Source organism: Heterodontus francisci, chromosome 4, assembly GCF_036365525.1.
Source record: "Heterodontus francisci isolate sHetFra1 chromosome 4, sHetFra1.hap1, whole genome shotgun sequence".
Taxonomy (NCBI): domain Eukaryota; kingdom Metazoa; phylum Chordata; class Chondrichthyes; order Heterodontiformes; family Heterodontidae; genus Heterodontus; species Heterodontus francisci.
In genome coordinates this window covers 121497902-121510156 of record NC_090374.1, presented here as the reverse complement: position 1 = coordinate 121510156, position 12255 = coordinate 121497902, and the positions used below count along the sequence as shown (strand labels likewise).

Here is a 12255-nt window from a genome sequence, read left to right as displayed (position 1 = left end):
AACCATACATTCTGTCCTTTCATCTAAGTCATTGATATAGATTGTAAATAGTTGAGGCCCCAGCACTGATCCCTGTGGCACTCCACTAGTTACAGTATGTCAACCTGAAAACCACCTATTTATGCCTACTCTCTGCTTCCTGTTAGCATGGATAGAGGATTGGTTAGCTAATATGTTACCCCCATACCATGGGCTCTTATTTTGTTTTGTAACCTTTGATGCGGCACCTTGTCAAACGCCTTCTGGAAATCCAAGTATACCACATCCACAGGTTTCCCTTTATCCACATTGCTTGTTACTTTCTCATAATCAAACATGATTTCCCTTTCACAAAACCATCTTGATTCTGCCTGAGTGCATTGAGATGGTTCTAAATTACCTGCTGTAATCTCCTTAATAATATTTTCCAGCGCTTTCCCTATGACAGCTAACTGACCTGTAGTTTCCTGCTTTCTGTCTTCCTCCTTTCTTGAATAGTGGAGTTAGAGTCACTATTTTCCAATCTGATGGGACCTTTCCAGAATCTAGGGAATTTTGGACAATTAAAACCAATACATCCATTATCTCAGCGTCACTTCTTTTAAGACCTCAGGATGAAGTCCATCAGGACCTGGGGACTTGTAAGCTTTTAGTTCCAATAATTATCTTAGTACTCTTTTCCCTGGTGATGGTAATTGTTTTAAGGAGTCACATGAGTGCTACTTGTAGGAAAGTCTACATCAGACCAGTGGGAGTCATTCAAAAAGGAAATATTGAGAGTTCAGGGCCAACATGTTCCCGTAAAGGTGAAGGGTAGGACCAACAAGTCCAGGGAACCCTGGATGCTAAGGGATATAGAGGATTGGATAAGGAAAAGAAAAGAGGCTTATGGCAGATTCAAAGAACTGAAGGCAGCAGAGCCCCTTAGAGGATTATAGAAAGTGTAGGGGGGTACTTAAAATTAGGAGAGCGAAGAGGGTACATGAAAAAACACTGGCGGACAAGATAAAGGAAAACCCATGGTGTTTTATAAGTATATTAAGGGCAACAGGATAACCAGGGAAAGAGTAGGGCCCATTAGGGACCAAAGTGGCAATCTATGTGTGGAGCCGGAGGACATAGGTGAGGTTTTAAATGATTACTTTTCGTCTGTGTTCACTATGGAGAAGGACGATGTAGGGGTAGAGGTCAGGGAGGAGGATTGTGATATACTTGAACAAATAAGCATTGAAAGGGAGGAAGTATTAGATGTTTTATTGGGCTGAAAAGTGGATAAATCCCCAGGCCCAGATGAGATATATCCCAGGCAAGGGAAGAGATAGCAGGCGCTCTGACACAAATTTTCAAATCCTCTCTGGCCACAGGAGAGGTACCAGAGGATTGGAGGACAGCGAATGTGGTACCATTATTCAAGAAGGGTAGCAGGGATAAACCAGGTAATCACAGGCCAGTGAGTCTAACATCAGTGGTAGGGAAACTATTGGAAAAAATTCTGAGGGACAGGATTAATCTCCACTTGGAGAGGCAGGGATTAATCAGAGATAGTCAGCATGGCTTTGTCAGGGGAAGATTGTGTCTAACAAACTTGATTGAATTTTTCAAGGAGATGACTAGATGTGTAGATGAGGGTAAAACAGTTGCTGTAATCTACATGGACTTCAGTAAGACTTTTGATAATGTCCCGCATAGGAGATTGGTTAAGAAGGTAAGAGCCCATGGGATCCAGGGCAATTTGGCAAATTGGATCCAAAATTGGCTTAGTGGCAGGAGATAGAGGGTGATGGTCGAGGGTTGTTTTTGTGAGTGGAAGCCTGTGACCAGTGGTGTACCGCAGGGATCGGTGCTGGGACCCTTGCTGTTTGTAGTGTACATTAATGATTTAGATGTGAATACAGGAGGTATGATCAGTAAGTTCGCAGATGACACAAAAATTGGTGGTGTTGTAAATAGTGAGGAGGAAAGTCTTAAGTTACAGGACGATGTAGATGGGCTGGTAAGATGGGAGGAGCAGTGGCAAATGGAATTTAATCCTGAGAAGTGTGAGGTGATGCATTTTGGAAGGACTAACAAGGCAAGGGAATATACAATGGATGGTAGGACCCTAGGAAGTACAGAGGGTCAGAGGAACCTTGGTGTACTTGTCCATAGATCACTGAAGGCAGCAACACTGGTAGATAAGGTGGTTAGGAAGGCATATTGGATACGCCTTTATTAGCCAAGGCATAGAATATAAGAGCAGGGAAGTTAAGATGGAACTGTATAAAACACTAGTTAGGTTAGAGCTGGAGTACTGTGTACAGTTCTGGGCATCACACTATAGGAAGGATGTGATTGCACTGGAGAGTGTGCAGAGGAGATTCACCAGGATGATGCCTGGGCTGGTGCATTTCAGCTATGAAGAGAGACTGGATAGGCTAGGGTTGTTTTCCTAAGAGCTGAGAAGGCTGAGGGGGACCTGATTGAGGTATACAAAATTATGAGGGGCAGTGATAGGATAGATAGGAAGAAACTTTTTCCCTTAGCGGAGGGATCTTTAACCGGGGGGCATAGATTTAAGGTAAGGGGCAGGAGGTTTAGAGGGGTTTTGAGGAACATTTTTTCACCCAGAGGATGGTTGGAATCTGGAACACACTGCCTGAAGGGGTGGTGGTAGACGCAGGAACCCTCAACATTTAAGAAGTATTTAGATGAGCACTTGAAACGCCATAGCATACAAGGCAACGGGCCAAGTGCTGGAAAATGGGATTAAAATGGATAGGTGCTTGATGGCCGGCACAGACATGATGGGCTGAAGGGCCTGTTTCTGTGCTTTGTAACTGTATGACTCTATGACATTGTTTCCATCTCCCACTAACAGCAACTTCCAGTGCAAAGTTTCATGGAAAAATAAACAAGTGAGTCTAACACATATGATATGAAGGGAGTCACTCAGGGTCACATTTTCCCTTCAAACCCCATCCCAAGTCCAGAATGCAGTTATCTGTGGTTTCTTGCACTAACATATCATGCCACCAACTACTTTGCACCCGGTATAAAGAAAACGACATTCAGAGGGACAAAGAGAGTTAAGGGTTAAGAAGCAGACAAACAGAAGCAGAGAGGGGCAACAGTGAAATTTCAACACTGACAGAAAAGAGGGTAGCCATATTCTCTAACCTACACTGAGCAATGCCACAGGTGCTGACTAGTATTTGAAATACATTTTCACTTTCCTAATGTTGTTGTGAGCTAATGAAACACATTGTGATATAGTGAAGTTCAGTGTTCTTCTCTGGCCTCTGCTGTGTAAACTGATCTCTGATCTGGCAGTGATGAGACATTGGGCTCAGGAAGGAATAAATCAGCCAAAGATTTTGGATTAACACTCAGTGACCTCTATTAGAAATAAGTGTGCGGGCTTATTGGGTATCACTGATGCATTCTGTGCTCATTGATTCAAAAATAGCTGCTTGAATGAGGTTTCTGATGACTGCGAAGAGAGTAAATTGGGCAACCATATAGGAAGATTTTACATGTCAAATTAACCTCCTGGGTGTTCTCTTATAGCTTCGACTTTTGTATGAGTGCAATCCCATGGCGTACATTATAGAGCAAGCAGGAGGCATGGCCACAACAGGTACGGAGGCGGTGTTGGACATTAAACCGGAATCCATTCACCAGCGATCACCAATTATAATGGGATCCACAGAAGATGTTCAAGAATACCTTGGCATTGTAAATAAATACAGTTGCAACTAGGGCCATACAATGATGTCATGTTAGTAACAAACTGTGAACAAATACCTGGACTTAACATGTTTTTTCAGTGCAAAATAACATTCCAACTTGATAATCCAAATCATATTAATCATAATGTAATTTTAATTACCAAAGTTCTTGTTGAGGCGTGTCTCGGATCAGCATTAGTTTTTGTCTGTCTTTATGTAACTATCCATGCACAAAGTCTGTCATGAAGGAGTCCAAATAAATGCTTGGATCAGTTACTTTTCCAGTCCATCGTTTTACTTCATGACTTTATTCCATGTTTGTATATTTTGGATGAAACTATGTATTTTGTTTTTCAATAAAAAGTAAAAGTTTTTTATCATAAAATAATTAAGTTAGTAACAGGATTATAACTATTCATATTTTAATATTCAAGTATGCATGAGATACAAACAATGGGCCGAAATTTCCCAGCCCCATGGAGGTAGCTTTGGAGGTAGGGATTCCTGGAAAGTCAGAAAAAAAGAGCGTCGGGCCAGCTCCCCAGCATGTTCCCCCCCACCTCGTGCTTTTCCCAGAGGTGGGTTCGCTGTGGTGACAGCAAGCTGCCCAGCAGTGGTGGGAATGCAATTGTTATATATGTATATATTGTTATACTATCTGTAAAGTGTTAGGAACTAATAAGCCAGTTGTTATGTGTAAGTGTTCCAGTAGGGGGCCACATTCACGGCTGCACTGGGGAGTCATGTTATGTGGAACACAAAGAACCAGTTGAACCAGGTTCCATAGTACAAAACATGGTACTGTAATAAACCAGACTGACTCCAGCCTTTTCCAAGATTAAAGTGTGATTCTTTCCAACATCTGGGAGCCAGAAACAACATAAGGATGAAACACCAATTAAGTTATTTATTGAGCCAATTAGCACCGATTTTACCACAGCAATTCAATCTTCCAAGCATTGCACAGGCCTCTCGCAGTGTCAGCACCCTGGCAATTCAGAGGAGGCAGCTGCACAGGGGGAGGTCAGAAATGTGATCGACTTTGGAGGATTTTAAATGTGCACCTGCAAAAGAAAATGGCAAGGATGCTGTCTTTCCGGGTCAGAGGCTTACCATTGTGCTAGATTCTGCTGGAGATGGATGTCTCCTACAGTGCTGGGACTGATGCAGTAGCAGCCACACCACTGGTAAAGGTGGCGCCCCATCCACCGAGTTCCTGCCACTCCTGCTGCTTGAGCTTCAGCAGCGCTCTCACTGGTGGAAGTGAAGGCTGACGCCATTTGAGCAATAGTCTGTGATGTGTCAAACTCCTGTCTCCAGAACCTGCCCGCTGTCTCTAATTGTATGGTGAACTCATAAGATTTTGCAAGTGGGCACACTGCTGCAAAAAGCGGGGTCAGGACCTGAAAATGCTCTCGACACTCAAGTTTTCTAAGTGCAGAAGACTCCAGCCAATGAGTCCTTCAGTAAATCTGTGGGGAAATGCACTAATGGTTTGAGTACTACAAACCAAGAAAGTCCCAGGTTTTCCTGGTCTGTGCTGATTATGCAGATCATGGCTGTAACAGTACTTGGAGGGTTCTACACTTGGTCTCTTAAGTTCTCTGAATAGGGAGTAGGGAAATATAATTAGGCAGGTTCCAGTTTTTGGTTACGACCCAGTAACTTTGCTGGGCAGTGTGCCTTTTCTGAAAGTTGGCTATATGACCTGCAGAAATAAAGCACTATGTGTTAAGTGGCTCTAGTTCAAAATACTGAGAAGTCGACTCCCACCCACAGAATTTAATTGCTCGGTGTGGAGTGCACACTATGGGCTGAATTTTACCCGGATGGTAGGGGTCCCGGCGGCAAGGCAGGGGGCGACCCCGCCTCGGCCCTGTTTTGGACCCCCGGCCAAATTCCACAGTGGGCAGCGGCTTAACCACCCACCGTCGGTGTCCCCACCCCTTTAGGAACAGGGATCCTGCCTCCAAGAACTGCCAGTCAATCAGAGAGCTGGGAGCTCAGTAGTACCAACAGTGCCACTGGGAGTGGTGGCCACCGCTGGTATTATAGGAGGCCCGGTACCAGGACCAGCATTGGAGCTCTGGACCTCACGTAGGTGTGGTGGGCTTGTTGGAGCCAGTCCGGCAGGTCCTGGCGAGGTGGTGGGGAGAGTGGTTGTTGAGGGTGGGGGGAGGGTTGTTTGCGGAGAGGCAACCTTTGCCACCGGGGGCCCTCCGTGGGCCAAAGATTGTCTAGGGAGAAGGGCCCCGCCCCATCCAGTCCACAGGGCATTCGACTTGTTTTACTGGGCAACCTCCCCACATGGCAGAGGCACCCCCGCCACTGGTAAAATACCAGCAACGACAGGAAGAGGCCCTTACATGGCCATTAATTGGCCTCTGGTTGGGAGGGCCATCTTCAGCCTTCCCCGCCCTGGACTAAATTCCAAGGTTTCAGGAAGACGGGCACTCCTCCTTCTCATGCAATTTCATGGGCCCCCTGCTTCTGTTCCTGTCCCTAGGGGGCCAATAAAATTCAGCCCCATCAATCCCTAGAGGGATACACCCAACTTACCCAGGTCCCAATAGCTGAATTGCAGAGTCAAGGTTTAGGGGAACTTCCAAATATGTGCAGCAATGCTGGTGAACATAACTGTTCTGCTTAAAACAGAAGATCACTAATGGTGGTTACAGTTGAACAAACAGTGACAAGTAAGAGTTTGGCATGCAGGGAAAGCTGGAGTGGCAAAGAAAGATTCCTAGCCCTCAAGAACAGGTCTTCCTCTCCAGGGTTTTATCAATGGGTCAGGCTGGCCAGACAATCATCAGTAATGCTCTGGAGCACTGCAGATCTGTCGAATTCAGGTATCGGATCAACAGGAATTGACTTTGGTCTAAATTTCCTTGCCAGACACGACATCTTGGAGCAACCCCAACTGCAAATAGACCTTACCTAACCTCCCCATTCAGAGGGTAGTCATTAGTACCAACAGCGTCTGTTAAAATCTTCACTAGGTAGTAAGCAAGTACCAGGAACCCCTTACTTTCAACACAACTCATCATAAAATGTGTGGTTATATTGTAACCATTCTGCTGATTATAGCATGAACAACATGTTATTGAATGGTGATTCTGCTGATTGGAACCCAGTGTTATGAACACTGGACCTTGGAACATGATTATGTCTTAAAACAGTGATTTTTAAAAGTTCATAATGGAGTCTGGAAAGTCAGGTGACCTCACCTCCACTCCGAAAAAGTTACCAGGACGACAGAGAACACAGGTTTTATCTGGCAGCCTGTTGGGCCTAAGGCGCCTGCCAATTGCTGGTAAAATACCAGCAGTGGCAGGAGGAGGCCCTTAAGTGGCAGCTAATTGGCCACTTAAGGGCCTAGATTGGCCTGGGGCAAACGGGCTGTTTCTCACCGCCGCCACCCCTGGTAAAATTGGAGCAGGGGCGGCAAGGCGTCAGGAACATACCCCCCGCCTCCCACTCAATTTTACGACCCCCCCCCCAACCCCCGCAACGAGCCTGCTCCTGTTGGGTTGCGTAAAATTACGGCCAATGGGTTTTGCCATCCCAAACTTTTGGGTTGTCAAACAAGGAATTGCTAATTCGGAAAATGCAAATATACCAGGCAGTTGTTAGTACCTGGGGACAATGGACAGGCCCAAGGGCCTTTGTGAAACTAGATTTCTGGACTCTGTATTTTGGAGCAGAACAATAAGCTATTGACTTCTGAGTCCAGATAAATTTAAGCAAACAGTCTGTAAAAGAAGAAATCAATGGTTGTGGCCTCAAGACAGGCTGGAAGAAGGGAACTCAGCATTTGCAGCCTCACTGGGAAGAAAACAGCAGTTGCAGCTCAAGAGAGAGGAGACACCTGCTTTTGGAAGCCTGTTACAGTAATAGGCTGCAAAGACGTGAACCTGTTTTGAGATTCGAAGGTTGTGGAGAAGTCGAAGACCAGCAAGATCACCAGGAAATACCTTATTCATAGATGTTCAGGCCAGAAGTGGGCGAAAAACACATTGATTTTGAAACAGGGTGGGAGATCCAAACCATTGCAATTGGGAGGAGTTTGGGACTTTTCATTGCAAAGGATTGCGTCATCAAAAAGGGCTGTGTAACGTGTAAGTATGGTGTGAAGTTATCAAGTATTTTTAATAAGTAAAGAAAATACCTTTCTTTGTGATTTGGGATATCAGCTACTTATAAAGTACTATTCAGTTAATAGGGGATTTCTTTTAGTTTAGTTGTTATAAAAGTCTTAAAACATGAAATCTTGTTGCGTAATTCTTGAAATTGGTTTGGGGTTCCTATCTTGTCAATTTCACTAACGATCTCACTGACGTCGTAACACCAAAACTTCAGCAGCAGTGGCTGACCTCTCAGCAGCAACCCAATTATAATGGGCATCAAGCCCAGGACATATGAATGTGTGCTCTCCTAACTGCCCTCTGAATAATGCCTTCCAACAGTTGATTGATTTGCAGAGCGTGTGTGATAAGCTTCACAGTTGAATATTCTGTCACTCACTGTCTAGATTCACATTTGTAGCTCCCAGTACCTTAGTAAACAAATGTCCTGAATGGTGTGACACACACCAGAGTGTGCTAGGTTCACTAACTTCAGTCAGGACAAAATAGGAATTATATGAATGGTCTTGGTGCCCTGGTCTGGGAAAACAAGGGGGGTTGGGTTGAAATTGGTTTTCTGCCCCTGATTGCTATTCAGTGATCTTGGCTGGACAGAGGTATGTGTGAGTATTTGGGGAAGATTCTGATCAAATAGCCTGTCCACACTCACTTCAGGTCTATGCACGAAGAATGTCCACTTGACTAAGGTATAAGAGAGCTGGCAATTCCCATGGAACTGCAGCTCAATGTCATTTAGTGCATTAGAGGAGTAATAAAAACATATGGGGGAGTTTAATTTTTCTTTTAGGAAGGATATGGCCACCTAGATGAAGGATGTGGGTGGCATGGGACCCCAGCCTTGCATGAATTACTGCCTCATGTGATGAATGGCCACTTGGGAAAGATGCCAAAGAAAGTGCCAGCCTGTCCTGTCCCAGCAAGAATCAATTACTTCAAAAGAGGAGGGGAGAAAATGGCCTACAAAGAAAAAACCTTACTTAGATGCCTGAAATTGTTACACAATAAAATAAATAATTTAGGTTAGGAATACTTGTTGCATTCCATGTAGTGGAATATGTAGCAGATCAACCAGCCCATGTAATTGGTGGGGACTCGCACCCAAGATGATGATCTGGTGTTTTGCTTTAGGATCACACTCTTTTATGTATAAAGTGTGCCAGTATTTCCCACCACTTCTCTTACAGGGAGCATAGAATGCAAGAAAACCCTTCAGCAGCAGGCTATCACAAAGTCTATAGCAATACAATTCCCTGATAAAACTCTGTGCACTTACCAGGCTGAATTTTATTTGTAGGCCATAGGTCCCGATGTTGGGACTGAAAGCATCTGTTGGGGCGATGAGCTGCTGGCCAAACGCGATTAAGCGGCAGCCGGCCAATTAAGAGTCAGGAGGCGTGAAGGCCATCCACTGAGAGGATGGAGGCGGCAGTGAAGGCGATGTCAGGTGACACCATGGAAGCTCATGGCGCCATGTTTAAAGAGCTAACAGCCCTGCACTCAGTACTGTCTGGTGTTCTAGAGCCGTTGCCTGACTGACTGCTGCCTGGTGTAACACAGCCTTTGCCTGACTACTGCCTGCTGTTCCAGAGCCCCTGCCTGACTACTGCCTGTTACAGAGCCCCTGCCTGACTGCTGCCTGTTACAGAGCCTCTGCATTCAGGACTGCCAAGAATCTGATTGGAAGCCTGCAGGCAGACTGGTAGAAGGAAGATCCCGGGTGGCCCCACTCTCAGTGATGCCTCCCTCCAGTCTCTCCTCTAGACGAAAGGCAGGAGGCACTCTTCCCCAGGGATGGGAGGAGGAGACAGCCCACCTGACCAAGCAAGCCTGGAGGGAGATAGTGAAGGAGGTCAACAGCATGGGGTCACCCCCAGGACCTGAATCCAATGCCGGAAAGGATCAATGACCTGATCCGGTCTGCCAATGTGAGTGCTCCATACACTTGCAACCCTTTGGGCCTAGCTTGTGTCAGAGCAAGAGGCTGCATTTGGTGGAACTGGGTGGACTAACCACCCAGCCGTGGCAATGGGGTTAGGGAGTCGGAAATGCTACCTGAGTCATGGCTGTATCTCAGTGAGAGGTGCCGGTCTGTCAGTGCATTCCCCTGCACAGTCCCTCGAGAGTGGCTGCATGCAGGAGGCATATGTGGGTCCCCATCATCTTTGTTCATCATTGTATCTGCAGGAGAAGACAGCTCACAATAGGAAGGAGTGCGCTAAGATCGGCAGTGGAGTGCCTCATCTCCATGTCCTCACCCTGATGGAGGAGGAGGCGCCTAACCAACAGAGTGAGTGAGCATCTCCTGGGCACAAGGGTGTATCTGGTACCAAAGAGCCATGCTGCGCATGTGATCTCCACTGCATCAATGGAGCTGCACAGTTGCAGTGATTGGAATGTGACGATGGGCAGACCCTAATCCTTCAATGACTAGGATTTCTCATGCAGGTCAAGATGATTGACAAGAGAGAGGAGCTGAAGAGTCTGGGGGCCAACTGGCCACTGAGGAGGAGGAGGAGGGAACCTCAGAGAGTCAACCATCACATCATTTCACTATACCCTCCATCAGCGCGAATACTGTCAGGTTGGTGGGTAGTTGCACACATCTAGATTCGGGCACACAACCTGGTGAGCACAGCACAGACCCACCAGGGCAGCTGATGGAGGTTGTGACAGCCTAGGCCACTGGATGTCAGGCCTATGCCGAGCCTCAGGCTGATGACGTGCCTCTGGTGTCGGGGGCAACATGGGAAATGCTGTAGCTGCAGCAAGAGGTCAGGTAACATCTGGCAGAGATGCCAGAGACTCTGCGTACAGAAGCCTGGATGATAGAGGAGTTGATCCATGCCTCAGGTGCTGCACTGTCTCTGCTGATTGTATGTCTGGCTTCCTCCATTGAGAGATTGGAGACTCTCATGGAGAGCTACATCCAGCAGACCAATCAGTGGCTGCTGGAGATGTGTGTAGATCTGCACACCATCACATTGTCCATGAGCTCTATGCAGTAGTGGCAAGATGAGAAGGGGATGAGGCACCTGGAATCTCCACCAGGTTCATGTCCCTCCCAGGTCAGCAGGGAGGTATATGTGTGTCTTATAAGGAGGGCATAGCAGCTGCCTTCCACATCTGGGGGTTCCTCTGAGGGTGCTGATGGTGTGGACAGTAGCTCCAAAGTCCCTCTGCCAGTGAGGCCAGTGCCTCCAACATCCCTGCCGACTGAGGTTGTCCCTACACCTGTGCAGGAGGCCCTCGGTGTACTCGGGCTCTCCAGATGTCAGGCAGCCACAGGATAGGCACGAAGGTCATCCCCAGCCAGGCGGCAGCATGGTCAGCAGCCTGCCTCCACCTCAGCTGACAGTGCAGTGGCACCACGTAGGAGCACCTGGAAAAGATTTAAAAGGAGCATCTCGATGCACTGAGAGGATCACGGGTGAAGATGTAGTCCAAAATGGGGATTAATGTGTTGGTTGTGACGCGGAATAAAATAATGATGTTAACTCACCACGTCTCCTTTCTGCAGTTTTTGGGAATTCATTCGAACCCTTCTTCCCAAGGGACTGGAAGTGAGGGACCAAGCCCCGAGTGCTCAGTGCTTTAGCCTTGCCACTGTGTGAAGTGCACCTGGGTGCCACAGTACAGAGTGAAGGAGGTGACCACAGGTCTGTTTAAAGGTAAGACTTTATTATTGAGGTTCCACAAGGTGGTAAGGTTCAAAAGAAACGTGAATGTATAAAGGCGTCTTGTGCCTCCCTTGCGTGTATCTCATAGCGCCTTTCCTGCTGTGCCTGGGTTCCTTCAGCTGGCACTGTCTCTGCATCCTCATCATTGGAGGAGGCATCGCACTCCACCATATCCTCACTGGTCAACACCTTCCCCTCTGTAGCGCCAGGTTGTGCAGTACACAGCACACCATGATATGTGAGACCCTCGCCGGGGCATACTGAAGAGCTCCACCGGAATGATGTAGGCAACTAAATCTCATCTTCAAGGGACCAATGGCCTGCTCGAAGGTCGCTCGGATTGACCTGTGGCAGGTGTTGGAGCTGTCCTCTGCATCCGTGCGTGGGTTCCTCACAGGCATCAGTAACCATGTTCTCAGTGGGTAGCCCTTGTCTCCTGGGATCCATCCCCGAATGCGCATGGGGCACGGAAAGGTTCTGGTACCTGCGACTGCCTTAGTATATAGACGCCATAGCTGCTTCCCAGGAATCGTGCACACACCTGTAAGATATGTTTTTGGTGGTCACAGGCCAGTTGTACATTGAGGGAGTGGAAGCCATTCCGGTTAATGACAGCAGCAGACTGGTCTGTGGGAGCCTTGATGGCTACATGCTTGCAGTTGATGTCACCCTGGACTTTGGGGAACCCAGCGATGGCCCAAAATCCTTTAGCCCTCTCAGCTTGACTGTTTGTTTCGGTGCAGAAGC

At 47.1% G+C, this 12255-nt stretch overlaps 1 protein-coding gene across 1 annotated transcript in view; it reads left to right on the top strand.

The window, feature by feature from the left end:
- The window catches only part of LOC137369222 (fructose-1,6-bisphosphatase 1-like), a 48332-nt gene extending 44370 nt beyond the window's left edge, over nucleotides 1–3962 (top strand). Inside the window, exon 7 of the mRNA XM_068030073.1 lies at nucleotides 3526–3962. Coding sequence (XP_067886174.1) covers nucleotides 3526–3717 — 192 coding nt within the window. The 3' untranslated portion in view covers nucleotides 3718–3962. The remainder of the gene's footprint in view (nucleotides 1–3525) is intronic.
- The last annotated feature ends 8293 nt before the right edge of the window (nucleotides 3963–12255 follow it).